The following is a 22119-nucleotide window of genomic DNA, read 5'->3' as shown; positions in this document are numbered from 1 at the left end:
CCAAGGGGGGCCCAGGCCCCCCGGGGGCTTGTCCCAGCTGCAGGCAGAATGTGGTCAGCCCCTCCTGGCACCATCCACGTGAGAGGGTGAGTCCACAAAGGCTGAATTGTGGCCCGCACGGCTGGGTCTGCTGGGATGTGTGCAGCAGAAGCTGAGCTTTCGGGGTCTGAGGTGGGGGCTGGGAAAGGGGCTGCTGGGACATGGGGAGGGGGCCGAGGGTAGGACTCTGCTTCCCTCCAGAGGTTCTTGGACCTCACCGAGCCTCCCAGTCTCCCAGGACTTCATCCAGGGACTGTCTGATCCAACCGAGGGAGCTGGTAGGGAATCGCCGGCGGGTGGGGGGTGAGGAGCTCAGGCTTCCCTTCAAAGACAGCTCAGTGCAGCTTTCCTGGTGGCGCAATGGCTAAGAATCTGCCTGCTAATGCAGGGAACATGGGTTCGAGCCCTGGTCCGGGAAGATCCCACATGCCGCAGAGCGGCTAAGCCCGTGCGCCACAGCTACTAAGCCTGCGCTCTAGAGCCTGCGAGCCACAACTACTGAGCCCGTGTGCCACAACTACTGAAGCCCGCGTACCACAACTACTGAAGCCCGTGCGCCTAGAGCCTGTGCTCCACAACAAGAGAAGCCACTGCAGTGAGAAGCCCACGCATGGCAACAGAGTAGCCCTCGCTCACTGCAACTAGAGAAAAGCCCATGCTCAGCAACAAAGACCAAACGCAGCCAAAAATTTTAAAAAAATAAATTAATTTTAAAAAAAAGTTTCCTCCTTAAAAAAAAAAAAAAAAAAAAAAGACATTTCAGTGTCCACTGAGCCTCTCACCCCAGCCGCGGGGAAATGCGGAGAGAGGGGGCCAACACCACTAAACTAAGCCAGCCCAGTGGCTATACAACAAGGTTGTTGGAGACCCCCCCCAACGTCGGTGGGGAAACCCAGACTTCATCCCCCACTGCAGACAGGAAGAGGCCACACTGCCCAGCAGTGCCCACCTCAGAGCCCAGGGGCCCCCGATTCTCAAACCCCCCCCCCCCCCCCCCCCCCCCCCCCCACCCCCCAGTCAGAAAGTCCGGACTAAAGAAGCTGAGCAAAGGTGCTCAGATCAGGCACAGCCTGCCAGGCCTCCAAACCCATCCCCTCCGGCCGCTCCTTCAAGGTAACCTCTCCTCCCCTCGAAGCTTAACCTGATTATTTAACCTGGACTGAGAACAGGGAGTGAAGCGGGGAGGACGGGGGACAGGATCGGGCACCCATGCTGCTGCCGGGGTAGTCAGCCTTTCCCTTACAGAGAATGTTTATTTTGCTCTGATTATAGAGGTAATACCTGTTTATTGGAAAAAACTTGGAAAAAAAAAAAGCAGATAGCTTTCTATCTCCTCCACTAGTTCCCACTGGTCTCTGCGTTAGGTCCAAGCTTCTTACCCTGGAATCCGAGCACACCCCTCTCCCACCGCCCCCCCACCCACCCCGGGTCTCCTCCCCACTTCTGTCTTGCCTCTGCCCTCCATGTCCAGGTACACCACGACCAAGAAATAGCCACCACCTATCGGGAAGCTCACTAATTACCAGGCCAGTCCAAGCACAGTATGTGCACAATAGTTTGACCCTTACCAGCTCTGTGAGGTAGGTAGGGAAAATGTTCCCACTTTGCAGATGAGGAAACTGAGGCTCAGAAGTTTCCCAGAGCTGCTCAAGCAAAGGAGCAGTGGAGTTGGAATCCAAACAAGCCCTGTAACCCTGGGCCAGTGCATCTTAACTGTGTGTTCTACTCCCAGGGTTGCTTGGGCTATTCCCTCTGCTTGAGAGCCTTTGCCAGGCTAACTGCTAACTTTCTCATCCTTCCAGAGTATTCCCTCCTCCCCCAATCTGATTCAAACCCCACGCTCTGAACTCCATTCTTCTTGTGCTAACAACTTTAGGTCGCATTTGCTCGTCTTCAAGTCTATCTTCCCCAAGAGCTGGCGGGGAGGGCAGGTGCTGGGTCTGACTCGTGTCTGGTCCCCAGCACAGCCCTGGACAGGACACGGGACGGAGCAGGCACCCATCACTGTCTATGGGTGGGTAGATGAATGAATGAAAGGAGTATGGCTTCTGCCCTGCCCAGCCTCTCTCACAGCCCAGAGAGGGCAGGCCCTCCTGATCCCAGCCCCAGGTCAGCTACAAAGAGTCAGGCAGAGCCTAGGGTGCTCCAGGGCTGGCCTCGGACCCCCATGCCACCTCAGGAGGATGGGCAGGGTCTCTCGAACCTCAGCTCACCCACCCACTCCCTGCCCACAAGTACACCTCTGTCCATCCTCCCTCACATCCCCTGATGACCCATGAGGTCAGCCTGCAGGAATCAGCCTCTCAGGGGCAGACCCGCTCCCCGAAACGGATTGGTTCCCAGGAATCCTGAGGGAATTGGCCAGGAAGAGTCTTTTGGTCCACACTGGGCCGGAGGGCCAAACATGAGCTCACACTACCGTTAATAATAGCGTGGCATTGCATGGCAGCACGGGGCTTCACAGTTTACAAAGACATTCCATGTGAATCATCTCACGGGTCCTCACAGAAGCCCCACGGACAGGCAGGACAGGAATCACCACCTCTGTTCTAGAGGCAAAGAGCGGCAGAGGAGCACAGGGGAGGTGGGCTGTGTCACACAGAGACACGTCCAAGCGGGACTCGGGCTGCAGACTTCAGGCTCTTTCATCTGCACCAGAACGCAGGGAGTCCATGAACTTGGATGGGAAGGGGAAAAAAAAAATCACGTCTTTACTTTCACTAATGCTAACTAAAAATTAACACCTCCTTCTATTCTGGACAAGCCACGGTTGTATCAGCAGTACTTATAGCTTTGGCACCAAAAGAAACCACAGATATTTTCATACCCCATAACAGTTGTTGCAGAAACGTCAAAATATTGTATACACTCATCAGTACTTTGAAATTACAGTAGTTAACAGACCTGTTTCCAGATCTTATGAGTTAATAAACACACATATTACTATATCATAATTTAAAAAATATACTTTGATAACTATATTTCAATATGCTTGCTTTCCTTTATATTTTGTTTTAAACATTTAAAAACATTATTCTGAGAATTACTCTCAGCACATGGCACAAAATAAGATGGAGTCTGTGTTCCCTCTGGAGCCGCCTCATCTGTGGGGTCTGGGTCGCCACCCCAGACTCTCGCTCTCCACCATCAGGGCATAAAGCTGGAGAAGCAGAGCTCAGCTTTCACGCCACATTTAAAATGTTCCAGGAGGGACTTCCCTGGTGGCGCAGTGGTTAAGAATCTGCCTGCCAATGCAGGGGACACGGGTTCAAGCCCTGGTCCGGGAAGATCCCACATGCCATGGGGCAACTAAGCCCGTGTGCCACAACCACTGAGCCTGCGCTCTACAGCCCGCGAGCCACAACTACTGAGCCCCAGAGCCACAACTACTGAAGCCCGCACACCTGGAGCCCGTGCTCTGCAACAAGAGAAGCCCCCGCAATGAGAAGCCCGCGCACCGCAACGAAGAGTAGCCCCCGCTCGCCACAGCTAGAGGAAAGCCCGCATGCGGCAACAAAGGCCTAACGCAGTCAAAATAAATAAATAAAAATAAAGTTTAAATAAATAAATTAATAAATAAAATGTTCCAGGGAATTCCCTGGCGGTCCAGTGGTTAGGACTCGGTGCTTCCACTGCTGTGGACCCAGGTTCGATCCCAGGTGGGGGAACTAAGCTCCTGCAAGGTGTTCGGTGCGGCCAAAGCAAAATAAAATGTTCCAGGAAAGAATGCTTTCTGCAGGAAACCTACAGGAATGTAAGATGATTAATCTCTGCACAATGAGGACAGAAGGGGGGGTGAGATGTGGGGCTACTGGAACACTCGCAGTGACTCCAGATGCCTGGGTCTGATGGAACTGGTCTGGAAAAGCAGATGGTGAGAAGGTCTCCCGACCCATGGGGCTGGAGGTGAAAGTGACCAAACACGAAGCCCCTCTGCAGAAACACAGCAAGCAGCAATGGGTGGGTGAGCCTCAGCAACAGCTCCCAGCTGGCCCACAGGGGACAGGGAAGGAACCAGGGGGACAGGAGGCTCCTGAAGGCACGAGGAGGCAGCCTCTTACCAGCCACCAAGGAAGAGACTGTTCCAGCGCAGAGGTCCCCTGGCCAACTCCCACCCAAAAGAATCAGCCCCCACAGGGCTAGGGTGGACCCTGGGAGGGGCCTGTTCACCCAGCGTCCCCAAGGAACTCTGATCTGGGCCCTGCACAACACATTCTAGAAACCCTGGGATACTAAGGTTGGGTCGGGAGCAGGGAGCCGGGGTCTCAGCCCACCCAGCTCTGACAGGGACTCTGCACTGCCTGGGTCTCCTTCCATTCTGCATCTGTCTCCCACCTCCTCACTGCTCCACCTCAAATGCCACCTCCACCAAGAAGCCTCCCTGGCTACCTCAGAGCACAGCCGTTTTGTATGAACAATTAGTGAGTAACTATGGTGGGCCAGATTCATCACCAAATCACTGGATTTAGTCCCCATGATGGTCAGTCTGCTCCCCACTAATCTGTTCCTCACTTAGTACATGGAGTGATTTTTTGTAAACTGCTACTCTCCTGTTTAAAACCCTCCAATGATCGCCAAAATCTGGAAACAACCTAAATGTCCCTCAACTGGTGAATGGCTAAACAGTGGTACATCCATATAATGGAATACTACTCAGCAATAAAAAGGAAGGAAATGCAATACCACAACCACGTGGTTGGAGCCCAAATGCATTATACTAAGTGAAGGAAGTCAGACTCCGTTGGCTACGTACTGTATTAAGCCATTTCCATGACACTCTGGAACAGGCAAGACTATAGGGACAGAAAAGAGATCAGTGGTTGCCAGGGGCTGGGGGAGGAGGGAGGAACTGACTACAAAGGGACACGGGGGAATTTTGGGGGTCGATGGTTCTGTCTTGATTGTGGTGGTGGTTAACAGAGCTGTGTGCATTTGTCAAAACTCATTTTATGGTATGTAAATCACCGGACCTGAAAGCAAAACAGAAGCCTGATCCCGCCTACCTGTCCATCTTCATCTCTCCCCATTCCTCCTCTTGTTGGCTACACTCTAGCCACTCGGGTCTTCTCCCAGCATCCAGAAGACATCTTGCCTGTCCTACCTCTAAGCCTCTGCCTGGATTCCCCTCCCCTGCATCTCCCACTACCGGCTCCCCGTCCTACTTGAAGCCTCCAATTAAATGTCACCTCCTCAGAGAAGCCTTCCAGACCCTTCTAAGCCCATTGTGTCCATCTCAACCCTGTGTTTCTTTCAAGGAGCGTATCACAGGTCCCAGCCCAACTGCGTCCCTGCCCAATTTCAAACCTTACCCAAATTTATCACCTCCTGCCCAGGTTCTAGGGACCCAACCCACCAATGGGCAATAGACCCAGGAAGAATGACTGCTGAGCTAAGGGACCCAGAACCTTCACTCTGCGGGAGCCTCTGCCTGGCCCGCCTTCTCCCACACCACCCTGCCCCCCACGGTCCCTCCCTCAGGCCAAAGCCCAGGCTGCCTGCCCATCTGCCACCCTGGCTCTGGCCCGGGCCACTCACCCTAGCCCGGAAGGGCTGACCTGCAGTTTGGGCCAGCAGTGGCCACAAGGGCGGCATGCCAGCCCCCCGAGAGGCCAGGGCAGCCATCTGCTGTCCCTTCTGCCTGTCCTCCAGGGTCTGTCAAGGCTCCAGATGAGATCTTCACACTTGGACCCCAAGGAGGGCAGAAGGCTCTGCAGAGCTCCACTTCCCTCCCAGCTCAAAAGCCAAGACTGTGGGAGTAGCAGCAGGCGGAGGGGAACCCAGAGACTCCATCCCTTCATAAGCAGGGACACTGAGCCTAGAGAGGGACTGGGGACAACCCCATAGTCCCCCAGACTGAACAGAGTCAAGCAGGGAGGGACTCTGGGCTCCCGCCTCCCAGCTTAGCCTCCTTGCCTGGAGGCTCAGCTCTAGTTTTAGGGGAGTCAGGGTCAAAGGTCCTGGAAGAGGAGGGCCAGGATCCCAGACAGGCACAGCCATGCTACACAATGCCCCCTCCCACTGGCATGGAGGCTGCCTGGTCCCAGTGACCCACAGGGTCATGAGGGAAGACAGGTCCTGAACTTACCTCTCAGACAGCAATAAACAGTAACAGGCACTGAGCTCGCTGAGCACTCCCCCCGTGCCAGGCATGTGCCAGGTAGCACATACTATCTCACTGTATCCCCAGCCACCCCACTGACTGGTGAGGAACTGAGGTCAGAAAGGTCAACTCAAACTCACAGTTCAATGGCACAGCCAGGATTTGACTCCAATTTGAGCTCTAGTAAACTAGACTAGACAGTCTCTATAATGGGACAATAGTGAGAATCATAATAGCTAACATTTACAAGGATTTACCATGTGCCAGACACCGGGCTGAGCTCTGAATGAATGTCTGTTATCTCAATGACAGTCCCTTTGAGGAAAGTGCTATTACTTTATGCCCATTTTACAGATAAGCAAACAGAGGCTCAGGAAGATGAAGGCTCCAAAGGCAATCAGGAGTGAGCCTCCCAGATGTGGCACAGCTCTGCGCATGAGACCACAGACACTCTCTCTGGTGGGGAGCTGTGTGTGTGTGTGCGTGCGTGGAGGGGGTGGGCAGGGAGGAGATGCCCAGAGACCACTGCCCACCAAGGCCAGGCCTGGCTTGTCACTGCCCCATTCCAGGCCTCACGCGCCAGAGCAGGGAGACCTCCACAGTCCCTGATGCCTCTGGGGGGCACTCACAGCGGGGACACCTGACAGTGTCCCTCCTGTCCTTTCTCTGTTGACAGGAAGGAAGGCAGCTTTTGGATCTGGATGTGTTTAAAACATCCCCCAAAGGGCTTCTGGGCTACAGCCAAATCTCTGAGCAAAGAGCATCACGAGACCCCAGTCCTTCTGCCTCTTGCCACTTGTAGGCTGTGTGACCTTTGGCAAGCCCTTTAACCTCTCTGAGCCTCAGTTTACTTACACTTGTGTGAAAGGAAGGGGTTAAGTCCCACCCTGGTAAGATCCCTGCCCTCATGCAGAGCACACAGGGGGAGGGGCTGGAGTGAAACCTGTAATTATCCCATTAATAATCTAATTACTGTAGAGGTAAATGCCCCAAAGGAGCCTATAGGAAGCCCCTACGTGTCTAACACAGGAGCCTGGCCTGGAGCTGAACACATGAAGGTGGAGGAGGAAACCAAGGGAGGCGGGAGGGAACTACAGTACAAAGGCCCCCGCAGTGGGAAGAATTCAGGGATAGAGGCTTGGGGTGCATGGAGCACTCAGAACTTGGGTGAAGCAGGGGTGAGGTGAGGCTGAGAAAGGCAGGACCACACAGGCCACCCAGGTACTTGGGCAGGGCCCAGGATGGGTGTGGAGGGTAGAGGCTGATGCAACTGACCCAGAAGATCCCATGTGGATCTGGGGGCAAAACCAGGCGAAAGATGTTTAACTGGTCCAGCCTAGCCACAGGACCCAAACAGTTTTCTATTGGAGCCCGAGCTTCTCTTTGCGGTGCAGGCAATGGGAGATTATTCACCCCAGTCTTAGAATGTGGGACCCCAAAGGCAACCCTCCATCAGCAAAGCAGGATCAGCATCCCCATTTTACAGATGAAGAGACTGAGGCTTATAAAGGCAAAGCTCATAGAGGAAAAGGCAGAACCAGGATTCAAGCCCAGGTGGGCTCGGCTCTAGACCACAGTGCTCTTCACCACCTTGGACCCCAGAGAAGGGAAAGGCTGGCCTGCTGCTCCCACCTTCTCTGACTCCCTGCCATTCCTCAGGGAGGCCAGTGCCATCTGCTGACCTGTGGGTCTCCAGTGAATGCCAGGGCCAGCCTGGCCCAGAACACCCCAGAGTCTCTAGCTCTTTCCTCACCCCAGCTCCAAGTTCCTTCTGGCACCAGAAGGAAGAGAATGTGACTGCAGATGAGGTCACGCCTATGGGGCACCCGGGGCAATGACCTTAGTAATAAGCTTGGCTGCTGGTCAGGCCTCTGCTTAGAACTTAGCCAAGCCCCTCCCCTGCGGAACTCTCTCTGCCCCAGAGGCTACACAGGACATGGGGCTCCCTCCCTTCCCCTGTGACCAGGACAGTGCTGGATGTGCCATATACTTGAATACTAATCCTCCCAAGTGCTCTGCAAGAAAGGGATTAAGTTCCCATTTTACAGATAGGAAGACTGAGGCTTGATGAGGGGGCCTTGCACATGGGGTTCATGTACAGGGAGGCGGTGACAAAGCAAGGTTTGGTCCCAGACCTGATCCCAAAGGTGGAATTTGTCCACCTCCCTCCCGAGAGGCCCTGGGGCCTTGTGTCCGGTGCTACAGACATGGAAAGGAGGCAGCTCCTAGCTCTGCTATAGGTCAACACGGCCCCCTCCCAGCAAGGTGTTCACAATGCCTCAGCTCAGTTCGGCATTCAGTGCCCTTCCCCAGCAGGCCCAACTCCCCTTCCCAGCCTCTCCCTCACCACTGCCCCCTCCCACAACTCCCTCCAGCTCTTCTGTTTTAAGCCTGCAGCCGGCCTGCAGCCCACCTGCAGACCCCTGATCACTGCCTTTCATTCACCATGCAACAAATATTTATTGAGTCCCTACGATGTGCCAGGCACGGTCCCAGCAGCTGGACACAGAGGCAGTCATTCAAGGCTAACTCCTCAACTCTAATGCCTCCTCCTCCAGGAAGTCTTCCAGGTCCCTCCTCTGAGTGCTCACATGTCCTCCAACCTTCTCTATCCTGGCCTCCTTTTCCCAGGCAGAATCAGGCACCCTTTAGGGATGGCAGTGGCATGGTCCTCCACAGTCCCCAGCAAAGGGGGAGGAGGGAGGAGGCGGGAGATGAGGGCAAGCAGGAAATTCCGAGGAAATTAGAAGGGAGTTGCCCCTGGGCGCTGGCAGGCCTGACAATTGCTCCATTTCACTCAGCTTATTGGGCCCAGGCCCAAGTGCTGGGTGTCCGGGGCCTGAGGGCCTTTGGTGCATCTTCTCCACCTTGGTGACCTGCCAGCCCGTTATCTGCCTACATACCACTCAGCCCCAGCCAGGCTCCTAGGACCCCCAGATCCAGAAGACTGCAAAATCAAGCCTCTGCCACACTCCTCACTGTTCCCAGCAGCCTAGTGGAAGGAAGCCTCATGGAGGAGCTGAAAACAGTAGTTTGTACACATGAGCTCCAGGGAGACACGGGCCAGGATTTCCTGTGTTTCTGTGTAGCTGAAATGTCACAGCCAGTTTGTGTGTGTGTGTGTGTCTGGGTAACCTGGTCTGTGGGTCCTTGGCTCCTGTTAGCAAATGCTACAGGTCTGACATCTGAGTGCTCTGTGCTCGTGTCCTGCTTCTATGTACATAGCTACATGTCTTGCTCACGTGTGTCTCTTGGGTGTGTGTCTATGAGCCCCGGGCGTGCAAGGACCTCTGCTGCTTGCTCTCTTTGTGGAAGAGGCAGCGTGGGTGGCTGGGTGATGAGCTGTGTCTGAGCCCGCTTGGCAGGGGCGTATCTGTGGATCTCCACGGATGCGAGCACCTGTGTGTAATGACTCTGGGTGGGTTTGTGTGTGCGCCCGCATACACACGTGTGCTTCTGATATGTCTGATGGTGTCTCCAGGGTGTGTCCATCTCTGGGACATGGCCAAGTGTGTCTGGGGGTGTGTAAGTGTGTGTTTCTGAGCCAGCAGTCTCCTAGATGGTGTGAGTCTCTGTTGTGTCTGTTTGATAACTGCGGGTGTGATGAGACAGGAGGTGGTGTATCTTGCATGGGTTTGTGTACTTCTCTGAGCCGGTCTCCTCCCTAATAAGTCTGGAGGCGTGCTTCTGCAAACAGACAGCACAAGCATGTCCCTGGATGTGTATGTGAGACATGTGTGAGTGGTCGCGGATCTCTGAGCACACGCTGTGAATATGTGTACATGTGTTTGTGTGTGCAAGAAAGAGTGTGCCCAGGGACACAGGCCAAACCCCTCTGTAAGGAATGCTGGGAGCCCTGGTAGCTTCGTGGTCCCCCTAAGGCCTCAGCAGCAGCCGTCTCACCTTCTGCAGCTCATTCTCCATCTCGCCGGAGCTGCCCCCTCCCCCCATGACAGGCGACCAGCTGAGGATCCTTAAAGACCCAGTTCTCAGAGCAGCTTCCTTCAGGCCACCTCTCAGCTGCCACAGGGAGGGCTGGGACTCACGGCAGGGACTAGCCAGGAGCTTTGCTGACCATGGTGACCACTCCTCTCCCCCCCACAGTGACAGATATACTGGAGTCCTCCCCCTACAGCTCCCAGGAACTGAGAGCTTCACGACTTGTGGGTTACTGCCCCAGACACCTGGCACAGGGCCTGGTACCTAGGAGGCACTTGGAAAATATGTGTTGAATGAATGAATGAATGAATGTCTGGAGAAGCAGGTATGGGAATGGTGACAACCAGGACAGGCACTAACATTTACTGTGCACTAGATCTATATCATCACTCAGAAAAGGGTCCCCATGACCCTGGGGCAGGCATGCTTATCGCCCATTTTTCAGAAGGAAAAACAGACTCTGAAAGACTGAGAATCTCACCCAGAGTCACACAGCTTATAACTGGCAAAACCAGACAAGAACCCTGCTCTGGGAAACTTGGAGGCACAAGCTGCCTCCTGCATGGGAGAGGGTGGAAGAGAGACTGGGGAAGGGAGCTCCTTGGGGTTGTCTAGTGAGGTTCCCAAGTACATCAGCTGTGCAATCTTGGGCACATTACATAACCTCTCGGTTTCCTCATCTGTCAAATGGGTCTGATATCAGAACCCTCCACACAGGATTGCTGTGAGGAGTAAAGGACTTACTTAACCCAGAGCCTGGCACACTGGAAATGATCTAATAGTTGATAGCATTTGTGAGCAAGAACCACAGAAGGCCGGAGATCAGTGGTCTGGGGGTCTCCTGGCCAGCTCTAACATTCCAGCACTCTGGATTCCAACCCAACCATTATCTAACCCTTAAGTCTTGATCCAAACCCCCACCACTTCCTCCAAGACCTCAGATCCCTGGTCCCAATCACACTTTCTACTGGTGCAGGGTACATATTCATGTACACACACGCAGGCACATGTCCCCCACACACCGCGGGCAGGCTCCAGGTTCTCGGCCCCAGCAGATGTCATTCTCTACTTGGTGCCAACAAGTCTTAGCCTGGAGCCCTGCACACAACAGAATTCCTCTCAACAACCTATGTCCCAGACTAGACACGTTGTTAGCAACCACAAGCTCATGCTCCAGTCGGACTGTAGAAAGAACAGGACCCAGAGTTCGACCAACCAGGTTTGGAATCCTGGCTGTGTGACCAGGAGCCTCCATTTACCCAACTGTATAATGGGAACTGGAGGGGAATTAGATGCTTCCTCTGGGCCCTTCTGGCTGACATCTAGATTGGTTACACTTCAAACACTCACATGTAGAACCTCCAAGGAGGTGGGGAGGCCTCGCTTCATGAAGCCCACACAGCATGGAATGTGATCACTCCTTCCTGTCCTCCTCGGAGCAGTTCCTGATTTATCAACATCCTAAAGCTAGGGGGATCCCCCCTCCTGGCTTCTCCCAGCTCCCTCAAGAATGAAGGCTTTGACATCCTATCTGCTCATTGGCTAACAATAATAACAATTCCCTAAAAGATGAGGGATTTCACTGCTTGCAAAATGTCTTATCTATTCACACCTCCCTGATTCCTGAAAACAATCCTATGAAGTTGCCCAGGCAGGTTCCATCATCTTCATTTTATAGATGGAAAAAAAAAAAAAAAAAAAGAGCTCAGAGAGGCCAAGTGACTTGCTCATGGCCACACAGTAAATGGCAGAGTCAGGTCTCTAGACCAGGTCTTTGGGCTCCAACGCTCAGATTCTTCCATCCACACCAGGTGGGTTCCCAGCATGTCCTCAAAAGATGCATGGGCAACAGTTAGTGGTGATGGGGAGATGGAAGACTTCAGACCACCAGGGTTTTGAAGGTCAGACAGTCCATGTGTCTGCCCTGCAGCCAAAGCTGTCTCTTAGAATCCTGGAACCTTAAAAGTTAATAACCTGCAGACTTCCTTGGCTGAGGTCAGGCAACTCAACTACAGCCTCCACATAAATATCCTCCTCAAGTAATCACAACCACCACATTTTGTGTCGTTTACCAGCTGCTTTCCACAAACCCCATGTCTTTATCCAACATGCAAGGTTGAATAACTCTGAATAACTCAACGGACAGCAAGCTCACTCCCTTCTCTGTAGCAGCTCCTTCTATCGTCTCACTGAGAGAGAGCTGCCCCATTTCCACTTTTTCCACTCGGGCCCCAGAGTAAGCCTCATGCCACAGGAGATCTGCCGTCACCCGCAAGGTCTTCCCCAGTTGATGGTTCCCAGTGCCGCCCACCAGCTGGGAGGTGAGCTCAAGCAGGGCCCCACTGGACTCAGTGGGACTCAACCCAAGGCAGCACGAGGCCTGCTGGGAACACACTGGGGATCTGAAGTCCTTCTCCTGGTAACTCAGATCCTGCATCTTAGAAGCAAAGTGGCCCAGAGGGGCAGGAAACACGTCAAGAATACAAGGTACTCTTACTCCAAGCCTGGCTGCCTGGAGAACTGGCTCTGGGACCTGGAACAAGTCCCCTCCCCGCTGTGGCCACAGTTTACCCATCTGTAGAATGAACAAAACAACACCTCCTGTAATAGCCTCTGCATCTATGGCCCACATCCATGGCCTCTAGATTTTCATCTTGCATCTGTGAGGCTGGCAGCTGGACAGAAGTTCAGGGACTGACCCATGTATACACAGTGGTAACCGCACAATCTGGTCCTGCTCACCTCTCCATCCAATCTCCTTCCTCTCTCCAGCCTTCGCACTGATCCTCGAAATCCACGAGCTTTTTCCTACTTCCCTTGGCCTGGAATGGTCTTACTCCAGCTTCTTATTCAGCTGGCTCCATCTCATCCTTCAGCCCCTGGCCTCCCTTAGCACCCCTAGCCCCAGCTTCATGTGCTCTCGGCACACTGTGTCCCTCCCCACCCTTATCACGATCTGTACTGTGACGTAGTGTATGACTATTGTTTAATCTCAGTCTCCCCCACTAGACGAACAGCTCCATGAAAACAGACACTTCATCCTCTCCCATGGCTGTATCCTCAGATCTGCGCTAGTGTCTGGTACACAGTAGGCCTTAAATCAGTAGTTGGTGAATGAATGAACGAGGGGCTGGGACTGCTTCAGGTGGGGAGGAGGATCTATTCTGCCCCCATGGAGTCCACAAGAGAACATGATAAGCGCCCACGGAAATGTGTCACATACCACTTGAGAATAGCAGTGATGGAGATTACCCTCATCTGAGGCTCGCTACATGCCAGGCGCTCTAGTGGTGTTTGCACACATAACTCATTTAACCCTTAAGGCTGGAAGATGTGTGATATCCCTTTATACAACAAGGAAACTGAGGTCCAGAGACATTAAGTAACTGGCCCAAGATCACACAGCCAGGAAGGCACAGACCCCAGATCTAACAGTGGCCTAAGGCCTGCACGTGAAGCCAGAAACACTGCATGAATGGGGGAAATTGAGGCTGCACCCTGACCCAGGCAGTGGGAGGTCCCCAGCCTGGCCCTAGCCCCTGTGAGATCTTAGGCTCAATCCCCAACCTTCTGGAACTATTTTCCATCTTAACAGTCATGGGTGGCTCACAGGGACTCCAGAGCTCTGCCTGCTGACTTCCTGGAATGAACAGGAGCCCACAGGGGTGGGTGCGTGAGACCCTAAAGCAAAGCTCTATGGCCCATCTTCCCTTGCCAGGGGGAGCAGTTGGGGCCAGGAGGCAGGAGTGAGGAGCTCGGGGTCCGAGTTTAGAGCAGCTCAGGCAAGGAGTGCTGGAAGCAGCTCAGAGCACCAACTGGGCAGGGCCAGGCCTCCTTCTGGCTTGTCTCCCTCCTCTTACCCACCCTCCACTTGTCTTCTCCTCACCACTGGCTTTTGAATACTATAGGAGCTGACTGAACCCCTGATTGTCAACAGCGAATGGGGTCTTTAGGAAGGCTTACCCTCCCAATTAACAGGTGAGAAAACTAAGCCCTGGCCTGAGGAGAGGTTAGAGGCTAAAGGGGTAGATTATTCTGATTCAGACAGACCCTGTCCTTCTATTCTACAACAGTTACTAAACGTACGCTGGATAGCAGATGCTGGGGAAAATAGGGAGGGGAGACACAGTTAAGTAAGACCTTACAAACTCTAATGAGAGAGAAACCCTTTTGGCCAGAAGAGCTACAGTGCAAAGCTAAGTGTTGCTGGGCAGACATAAACTAGCCGAGTGCCGTGAACTCGGTGGCTCTTGGCCAGGGGTGCTCTGGGTATTGTGCCAGGACATCAACTAATAAAAGTAGGTACATTTCAGCCTCTTCCAAACCATGCCCCAGCCAGTGGCGGCAGGAAACCCATGAAGCTTCCCAGGCCAATATCGACACACAGGGCTGGGCTGTCCCTAAAGCTGCCTCGGTGCCAGGCAGCGGGCAGACAGAGCCTGGCCTGCACCCAGCAGGTGCTTATGTCCACCGAAAGCGTGAAGGCCAAGCCTGCTCTCCCGGGGAAGCTCTCAGGTCCCCACCACCCCCAGCCAAAGGAAAGGCCCCTTTCAGATGTCAGTCTCCCTCCTCTCACTGGGAACACGGGAAGGAGATGGGCACTGCCGTGGGGCACCAATGCAGCTGCTGTGTGTACAGGGCCTGTCCCAAACTGGGCAGAAGATAATACCCTGGGATTTAGGAAGCTGCCTCTGAACCGGTTCTCCCACGACATCATCCTCCCAGGCTGCGGGACCGTTAGGGCGGAAGTCGGACTCTAGCCAAGGGGATGTTCCCAGATGTCAATGCTTTCAAACCGGACCCGCCCTGAAAGGCAGGCAGGGACAGGCCTGAGCCAGGAAAGCCCTGGGTAAAGACTCAGGATGGTGTTCTGGCCTCTCCTTGGCAGGGGATGGCCACAGGTCTCCCTGGCAGCACGGCACACCAGTGCCTGTCCCAGAAAGGAGAGCCGCCAAAGGCCTGGCCTCTGGCTTGGGGGTGGAGGCTCTAAGCAGCTGAATCAGAGGTCCAGCCCCTCACTAAGTACCCACCCCCATCCCAAGTACCGCATCTAGGCATCCTCCAAAGTACTTTTCTCAAGCCCCCCTTCCCAAATCAGGGTCCTTTGGGCAGTCTCCTCTTCCAGGTTCCTTCCTCAGGAGGTGTCCCAGATACAATGGGAAGCGGGATGTGAGGGAGCCCCTGAGGGTTTAGGCCCCTTTCCCAGCTCGTGCGGTGGGGACAGCGGGCCGGCTGGTGCCTCAGGCCGGTGGGGCTTGACACCCGCGCCTCCCCGCGGCCTCCCTTTCCCGCACCAGCGCCCTCACCTTGAGATAGTCGTTTTCTGAGCGCAGCTCCTCCAGCTCTCGCACGAAGCCGCCGGGCCCGCAGTCCAGCATCTCCTCGGTGAGGTCGGAGAAGGCGAGCGAGGCACTGAGTGGCAGGCGGCTGCTCCCCACCGACGACGCGGCCACCGACGGCTCCTCGGGGGAGGCGGGGGGCCGCGGAGGCTGTTGTGCGGACGGCGCGGGCTGGGACGGCTGCCCGGTGCGGGCGCCCCCCGGGCCCCCGGCCGCTGACTCGGCGTCGCTGCTCAGCGCCAGCTCCAGGCCCAGCAGGCGCGCCTCCTCCGACGCGCAGTCCGACACCTCCGAGCTGCTGTCGGTGAGGCTGGGCGGCGGTGGCGGCGGTCGCGGCCCGGTCCCCGGACGCGGACGGCCCTTGGCGCGGACCCCGGTGCGGACACCGGCCACCCGGGTCCCTGAGCCCCGCGCCCCGGACGCCACCGCACGCCCCTTCTTGTCGGGCCGCGCCGAGGACGCGGCGCTGCAGGCGGCGGCTGCGCCCGGGCCTGGGCCGCGGCGGCCCTTGGCCAGCGACCAGCCGGCCACGTCCTTGGGCCGGGCCGGCGACGGCGCGCGGTGGCTCTTCTTCCTCTCCGGAGCGGGAGCGGGCGGGGGGCCGCAGCCCCGAGCCGGGGACTCCCCCGCCGGCACCTCCATCGCGGCCTCCCTCGGCCTCAGCGAGCGGCGCGCATGGCCCGGGCCCGCCCGGCCTCCGCGCCCCGTGGGAGGCTCCTGGCGCCCCTCCGGCCGCTGGGGCCGCGGCTCCTCTCGGCCCACCTCAGCCCCCCGGCTGCGCTCTGGCCCCGACCCCCCGCCGCACGGTCTCTCCGCTGCCCTGGGCTCGGAGAGAGCGGCCCGATCGCCTCCAGGCGCCCCGGCTCCGGCTCCGGCTCCGCCCGGCGCCCGCCCCTTCGGCCTCGCCGCGCCCCCGGAGCGCGCCCGGGCCCCGGCTGCCTGCACGCCGATCGCTCTCTCGGGCTCCGAGTCCGGCTGTGGCCCGGGCCCCGGCTCCGCCCGGCGCGGCCAGCCCCCCGCGCAGCCCCGCCAGCTCCCCGCCCCGCCGCCTCGGCTCGGGGGCGCGCGGCTCCGCGAACAAAAGGCGGACGCGGCGGGAGCGGCAGGGAGGGACACAGGCAGCGAGCGAGGGAGGGATCTGCGAAGCAACAGCGACCCCCTCGAGGGTCAGGCGGGCCGGGGCTGCCGTGGCCCGGGCTCCCTTCCCCTCCACTCCGCCGCCGCCCCCTCCCCTGCTGGCCTGGGGAACGCACCCGGCGGAGGCGACCCTGCTCCCCTCGTCCGCGCAGGGGTCGCGCGAGCGGCGAGAGGGGGGACTCCTAGGTAGAGGCCGGGTGGACCTCAGATCGCGGGAGCCAGCATCCATATACACGCCGAGCACCTCGCCCCTCGAGGCTGTGCAGAGCGTGCGCGAACTCCGCCCCCCTGAACCTCGCAGAGCAAGACCGATTATCCCAATGTACAGATGGGTAAACTGAAGCCTAGGGAAGACAGGCGATCAGCCCACGGTTAGCGGCAGAGCCGGGATGGAAGCCAGACCTCGCGCCTCCAGGGCGTGCTCCGCATCTTCTGGCTTGGCTTCCCTCTCACAGTCGTGGGGAGCGTCGGGCCCTGGGTGCATGCCCGGCTCTGCACGCCGTGACCGGCTTGTGATCCCAGGCATACTCCCTCCTCCCCTGACCCCGGTCTCAGGTTCTGCAGGGCTAAAATGGAGGCGACCCGTTCTCAGGAGTCAGACCAGCGGATGCTTTGGGAATAGGTTTTGGCTCCCGTGGGGGCTGGTCCGAGCTGGACACGGTTGCCCTGATCCCCACACGTCCCCCACAGGAACAACTCCGGATAACCCCGGAGTCCCGGCTCTGGTGGGTGTCGTTTCTTTCCTTCCAGAACTGTGCTCCTGTGTTGTTGATTTTCCCTTGTGTCTGTCACGTCTTCCCCGCCCCCGCTCCTCGCTGCTACTCCCTATCGCCACCGAGCCGCTGCTGGGCAGAGCCGCTTGAAGTCCTTTGGCTGCCCGGCGGGCAGGCGCTCACTCTCAGGGTAGCACCCCCTGGCGGGCGTGGGGGGCAAGGCTGGTGTTTACCGGTCTGCAGCCTCTTCTTCCTCCCTCTATTCCCCTTCCTTTCCTTTTCCTCCTCCTTCTCCCCCTTTCCTCCTTTCTTTTCCATTTCTCTCTTTCCCTCCTCTTCCTCTTCCCCCAAACCTGTTGCTTCACCTCCTCCTGCCCTTGACGCACAGCTGGCCCAGGTCCACTCTGTTTCTGTGCCACCTGCCCCGCAGCGGTGAATACACTCCCGGGGTATGCCCTCTCCCGGTGAGGCACGGCTTCATCCCCATCTAGGTGTGTCTAGGTGTGTAAGTGCCCCCTCTATCCTCGGATCCTTCCTCTGGGTGCCCCCCACGGAGCCAGGTAAGGAGCAGGGCCACTCAGCAGGTTCTCTGCAAACACTTCTTCAGGGGCATTTCCACCCCCGTCCTGGCAAGGCACCTGCTCCCCTGCCCCCACTGACTGTCCACTCACCCAGTCCACAGGCACCAGGTGGGACCCTGAGGGACACAGTGGTGGACTTGTCAATGGTGAGTTCCTGACCTCATGGAGCACACAGTAAAGGGAGGAGATGAGCCACAAAAGACTCACCACAAACAGGATGGCATGGCATTTCACAGGGGCAAGGGCCAGGGTAAGCCCTCCTGCTTCCCGGGCCTCAGAAGACCCCACTTGGTTTAGTCTGATGTAACAGATGACAGGGTCCTTCTAGCTCTGATGTCCCCGTTTCTAGTAGACTGGTTCTGGCCTGGCACAGAGAGATGCTGTGTGGCTCTCGGAAATTGTTTACCCTCTCTGAACTTCAGTTTCTCCATCTATGCAGAACGTGGGCTTGGAGATGTTGGATGGTGGGAATCCCGGCAGGGGACATGCTACATAGAGCAGGCTGCTCAGCCACTCCTGACACACCCAGGGCCACACCAGCGGTGGCCTGGATCTCCCCATGTGGGCCTGGGCCCGAGTCCTGGCTCTACCACAAACCCTGTCTGGGTCCCAACACTCATGGCTGAGCAGGGGGCTGATGGCCATTCCTGCTTTGAAGGTCTTTGGATTTGGGGAGCCATGAATCTACACTGCGGCCCCGGAAGAGCCTGGGGAGCAGCAAGGCCCTGGTGGGGAGGGGCCCAGGGCTTGGGTCAAGGTGGGGCTCTGGACTCAGGTCACACCAGGGAAACAGCAAAAGGAGTAAGACTAGCCAGGGGCCCAGAATTGGCTCCATGCAGGTGGGGAGGCCACCTGGGGTTTCCTGAGCCCTGGGCACTCATGCCAGGCTCTGTGCTCAACACTTCAGCAGAGGATCTCAGAAAGGTTAGGAACTTCTTGTGGCTGATTATATTTTCCAAAGACAGGCTCAGCAATATATAGCTCATCCCAATTATTCTTTTTTACAGTGTGGCAGTGACACTCTTCCAGTTGAGTGACGTGGTCTATGTTCCCTCTCCTTGAACCTGAGCAGACTTTTGTAACTGCCTCAACCAATAGAGAATGGCAAAAGCAACAGTGGGAAGCTAGGTCATAAAAGGCAATATGGCTCTTACAGCTCAATTTCTCTCTGCCTCTGTTTCTCTGTGTCTCTCAGTCTCTGTCTCTCTGTCTCTCTCTCTCTCAATCCACTCTCCCTTGGGACGCAGCCACCATGTTGGGAGGAAACCCAGGCCTCGTGCAGAGGCCACGTGAAGGTGCTCCAGCCAACAACTCCAGCTCCAGTCCCCGCTAAGCCCCGGACATGTGAGAGAAGGAACTTTCAGATGATTCAGCCCCCAGCCTTGGAGCTGCCCCAGCTGATGCCAAGTGGAGCAGAAATGAGCTGTCCCAAACTGCAAAATATTGTTGTTCTAAGCCACTAATTTAGGGGGTAGTTTGTTACGCAGCAATGGATAACTGGAATGCTTGTTCAAAGTCACACAGCTTGGAAGCGTCAGGGCTGGGGTTGATTGGAACCCAGGGCCATCCAGCTTCAGAGCCTGTTGTGCTGCACCGTTGGGTGGTGTCCAGCTCAGGCACACAGTGTGTGCCATATAAAGCTCTACTCCAGAAGGCAGGAAGTGTTAAATGATTCTAAGAATTATATATCAGATTGTACGAAATGAAGATGCTGATCACCCAGTGGAAAAACAGTTTATGTTCTCCCATTCAAGTGGCTAAATTGACCAACATGATGGAAACTGAATGGAGAGTAGGAAGGCTCCAAAAAGGAGGTGATTTTTTTTTTAAAAAAAATAAAGGTTCTGTTCCTTATACAAACCACTGGCTGAAGGAGAATTAGAAGAATTAGTAGGGAAACCTGCTTTTGTTGTTGTTGTTGCTGTTTTTGGCCGCACCACGTGGCATGCGGGAAGGATCTTAGTTCCCTGACCAGGGTTCGAACCCATGCCCTCTGCAGTGGAAGCATGGATTCTTAACCACTGGGCCACCAGGGAAGTCCCAGAACCTGCTTTAAATAGGGTAGTCAGGGAGGCCTCTCTTAGGAGGTGACATTTAAACTGAGTTAGTCAGTTTAAATGAGCCAGAATAAGAGAATGCCAGGCAGAGAGAACAGCAAGGGCAAAGGCTGAAGGAGGAACAAGCTTGATAGATGTTCAAGGAAGTAAGAAGGTCAGAGTGACCGGCACTTGATGGGTAATAGAAGAAGGACAAGACAGAGCAGGACTGGATGGTGGGAGCCACAGCAGCCCTGGGCAGGGCTTTATTGTTTGTTTGTTTGTTTGTTTTTAAAATATCTTATATATATATTTTTTTAATTTATTTATTTTTGGCTGCATTGAGGCTTCGTTGCTATGCGGCTTTCTCTAGTTGCGGCGAGCGGGGGCTACTCTTCGTTGCAGCACGTGGGCTTCTCATTGCGGTGGCTTCTCCTCTTGCAGAGCACGGGCTCTAAGTGCGCGGGCTTCAGTAGTTGTGGCACGCGGGCTCAGTAGTTGTGGCTCATGGGCTCTAGAGTGCAGGCTCAGTAGTTGGGGCACACGGGCTTAGTTGCTCTGCGGCATGTGGGATCTTCCTGGACCAGGGCTCGAACCCATGTACCCTGCATTGGCAGGCAGATTCTTAACCACTGCACCACCGGGGAAGCCCGGGGCTTTATTGTTGATGCAGTGACAAGCCACTGGGGACTTGGGAGTAAGCAGGGGTGAGATGTAATCTAATTTGTGCTTTAAATAGATCACTCTAGCTGATGGCAAGAAGATGCTAGAAGATGGGTAAAGGGCCTATTATTGAACCAGCCTCTGAGAGGTAACGGTGGCTTGGATGAGGGTGGAGGCAGTGGAGAGGGAAGAAGAGGGGTAGTTTTGAGATCTGTTCTGGAGCTTTGAAGAGTTAGACACGCTTGGTTGGAGGTGAGGGATCAGAGAAATGAAGTCAAGTTCAACTCCCAGGTTACTGGCTTTCGTTACAGGATGAGTGACGGTGCCATTTAACAAGACAGGGAAAACAGCTTAAATGTGGTCGGGGGTAGAGAGACCAGGTTTAGAGGGGGAAATGGAGAGTTCTTTCTGGACCCGATCAGTTTGAGATGTCTGTGCAGACATCCAAGTCATATAGGTAAGAGACCTATGAGTGTGGAGCCCAGGGTAGCAGTTGGTCCGGAGTCATGAAGAGTCATCCGCATTTAAACAATATTTAAATCCATGAGACCAGATAGGGTCACATAGAGAGAGGGTCTACAGAGAGAAGAAAAACCAGGAAGTTAAGAATTCCTGGTTCTACAAAATTGGGTCATTTGTAGAGACATGGATGGACCTAGAGCCTGTCATACAGAGTGAAGTAAGTCAGAAAGAGAAAAACAAATATCGTATATTAACACATGTATGTGGGATCTAGAAAAATGGTACAGATGAACCGGTCTGCAAGGCAGAAGTAGAGACACAAATGTAGAGAACAAATGTATGGACACCAAGGGGGGAAAGCGGGCGGGGGTGTGGTGGTGGGATGAACTGGGAGATTGGGATTGACATATATACACTAATATGTATAAAATAGATAACTAATAAGAACCTGCTGTATAAAAAAATAAAATAAAATAAAATATTGAAAATAAATAAAATAAAAAAGAATTCCTGGTTCTATCACAGATACAGAGAACCAACTAGTGGTTACCAGTGGGGAGAGGGAAGGAGGGAGGGGCAACATAGGGGTAGGGGAGTATGAGGTACAAACTATTCTGTATAAAATAAGCTACAAGGACATATTGTACAATACAGGGAATATAGCCAATATTTTATAATAACTATAAATGGAGTATAACCTTTAAAAATTGTGAATCACTATTCTGTACACCTGTAACTTATATAATGTTGTAATCAAGTATACTTCAATTTAAAAAATAAAAAATAAAATAAAATTTAAAAATTCAAAAAAAAAAAAGATTGATAGCTGTTACCTCCAGGAGTGGATGAGATTGGGAGAGGACAGATGAAGAGGGCCTTCAATAATTGCTCCCAAAACATCTATCATGAATTGTTTGAATCTTCTTAAATAAAACCGTATCCATATATTATTTCTTTCATAAGGTAGAAAATTGAAAAAAAAAAAGGAGAATTCCTGGTTCTAGAAAGTGGTTAAGAGAGGAGAAGCCAGCCACAAAAGACAGAGAGGGAGTGGCTGATGAGGGAGGAGGGAAATGAAGACAGCGTGTCGTCAGGGAGAATCGCTGTGTC

At 54.8% G+C, this 22119-nt stretch overlaps 1 protein-coding gene across 3 annotated transcripts in view; it reads right to left on the bottom strand.

The window, feature by feature from the left end:
* SOGA1 (suppressor of glucose, autophagy associated 1) overlaps positions 1 to 16326 on the bottom strand; it is a 72912-nt gene extending 56586 nt beyond the window's left edge. For all 3 annotated transcript variants that reach the window (XR_005016649.1, XM_036827515.1, XM_036827516.1), the window contains exon 1: positions 15385 to 16326. Coding sequence is in view for 2 of the 3 variants with exons in the window: in XM_036827515.1 (XP_036683410.1) it covers positions 15385 to 16059 (675 nt within the window). In the remaining variant the exon portion in view is untranslated. The remainder of the gene's footprint in view (positions 1 to 15384) is intronic.
* Between the last annotated feature and the right edge of the window lie 5793 nt (positions 16327 to 22119).

Source organism: Balaenoptera musculus, chromosome 15 (assembly GCF_009873245.2).
Source record: "Balaenoptera musculus isolate JJ_BM4_2016_0621 chromosome 15, mBalMus1.pri.v3, whole genome shotgun sequence".
Taxonomy (NCBI): Eukaryota; Metazoa; Chordata; class Mammalia; order Artiodactyla; family Balaenopteridae; genus Balaenoptera; species Balaenoptera musculus.
The sequence above is the reverse complement of the archived record's forward strand: the minus strand, read 5'-3'. Positions and strand labels throughout refer to the sequence as shown.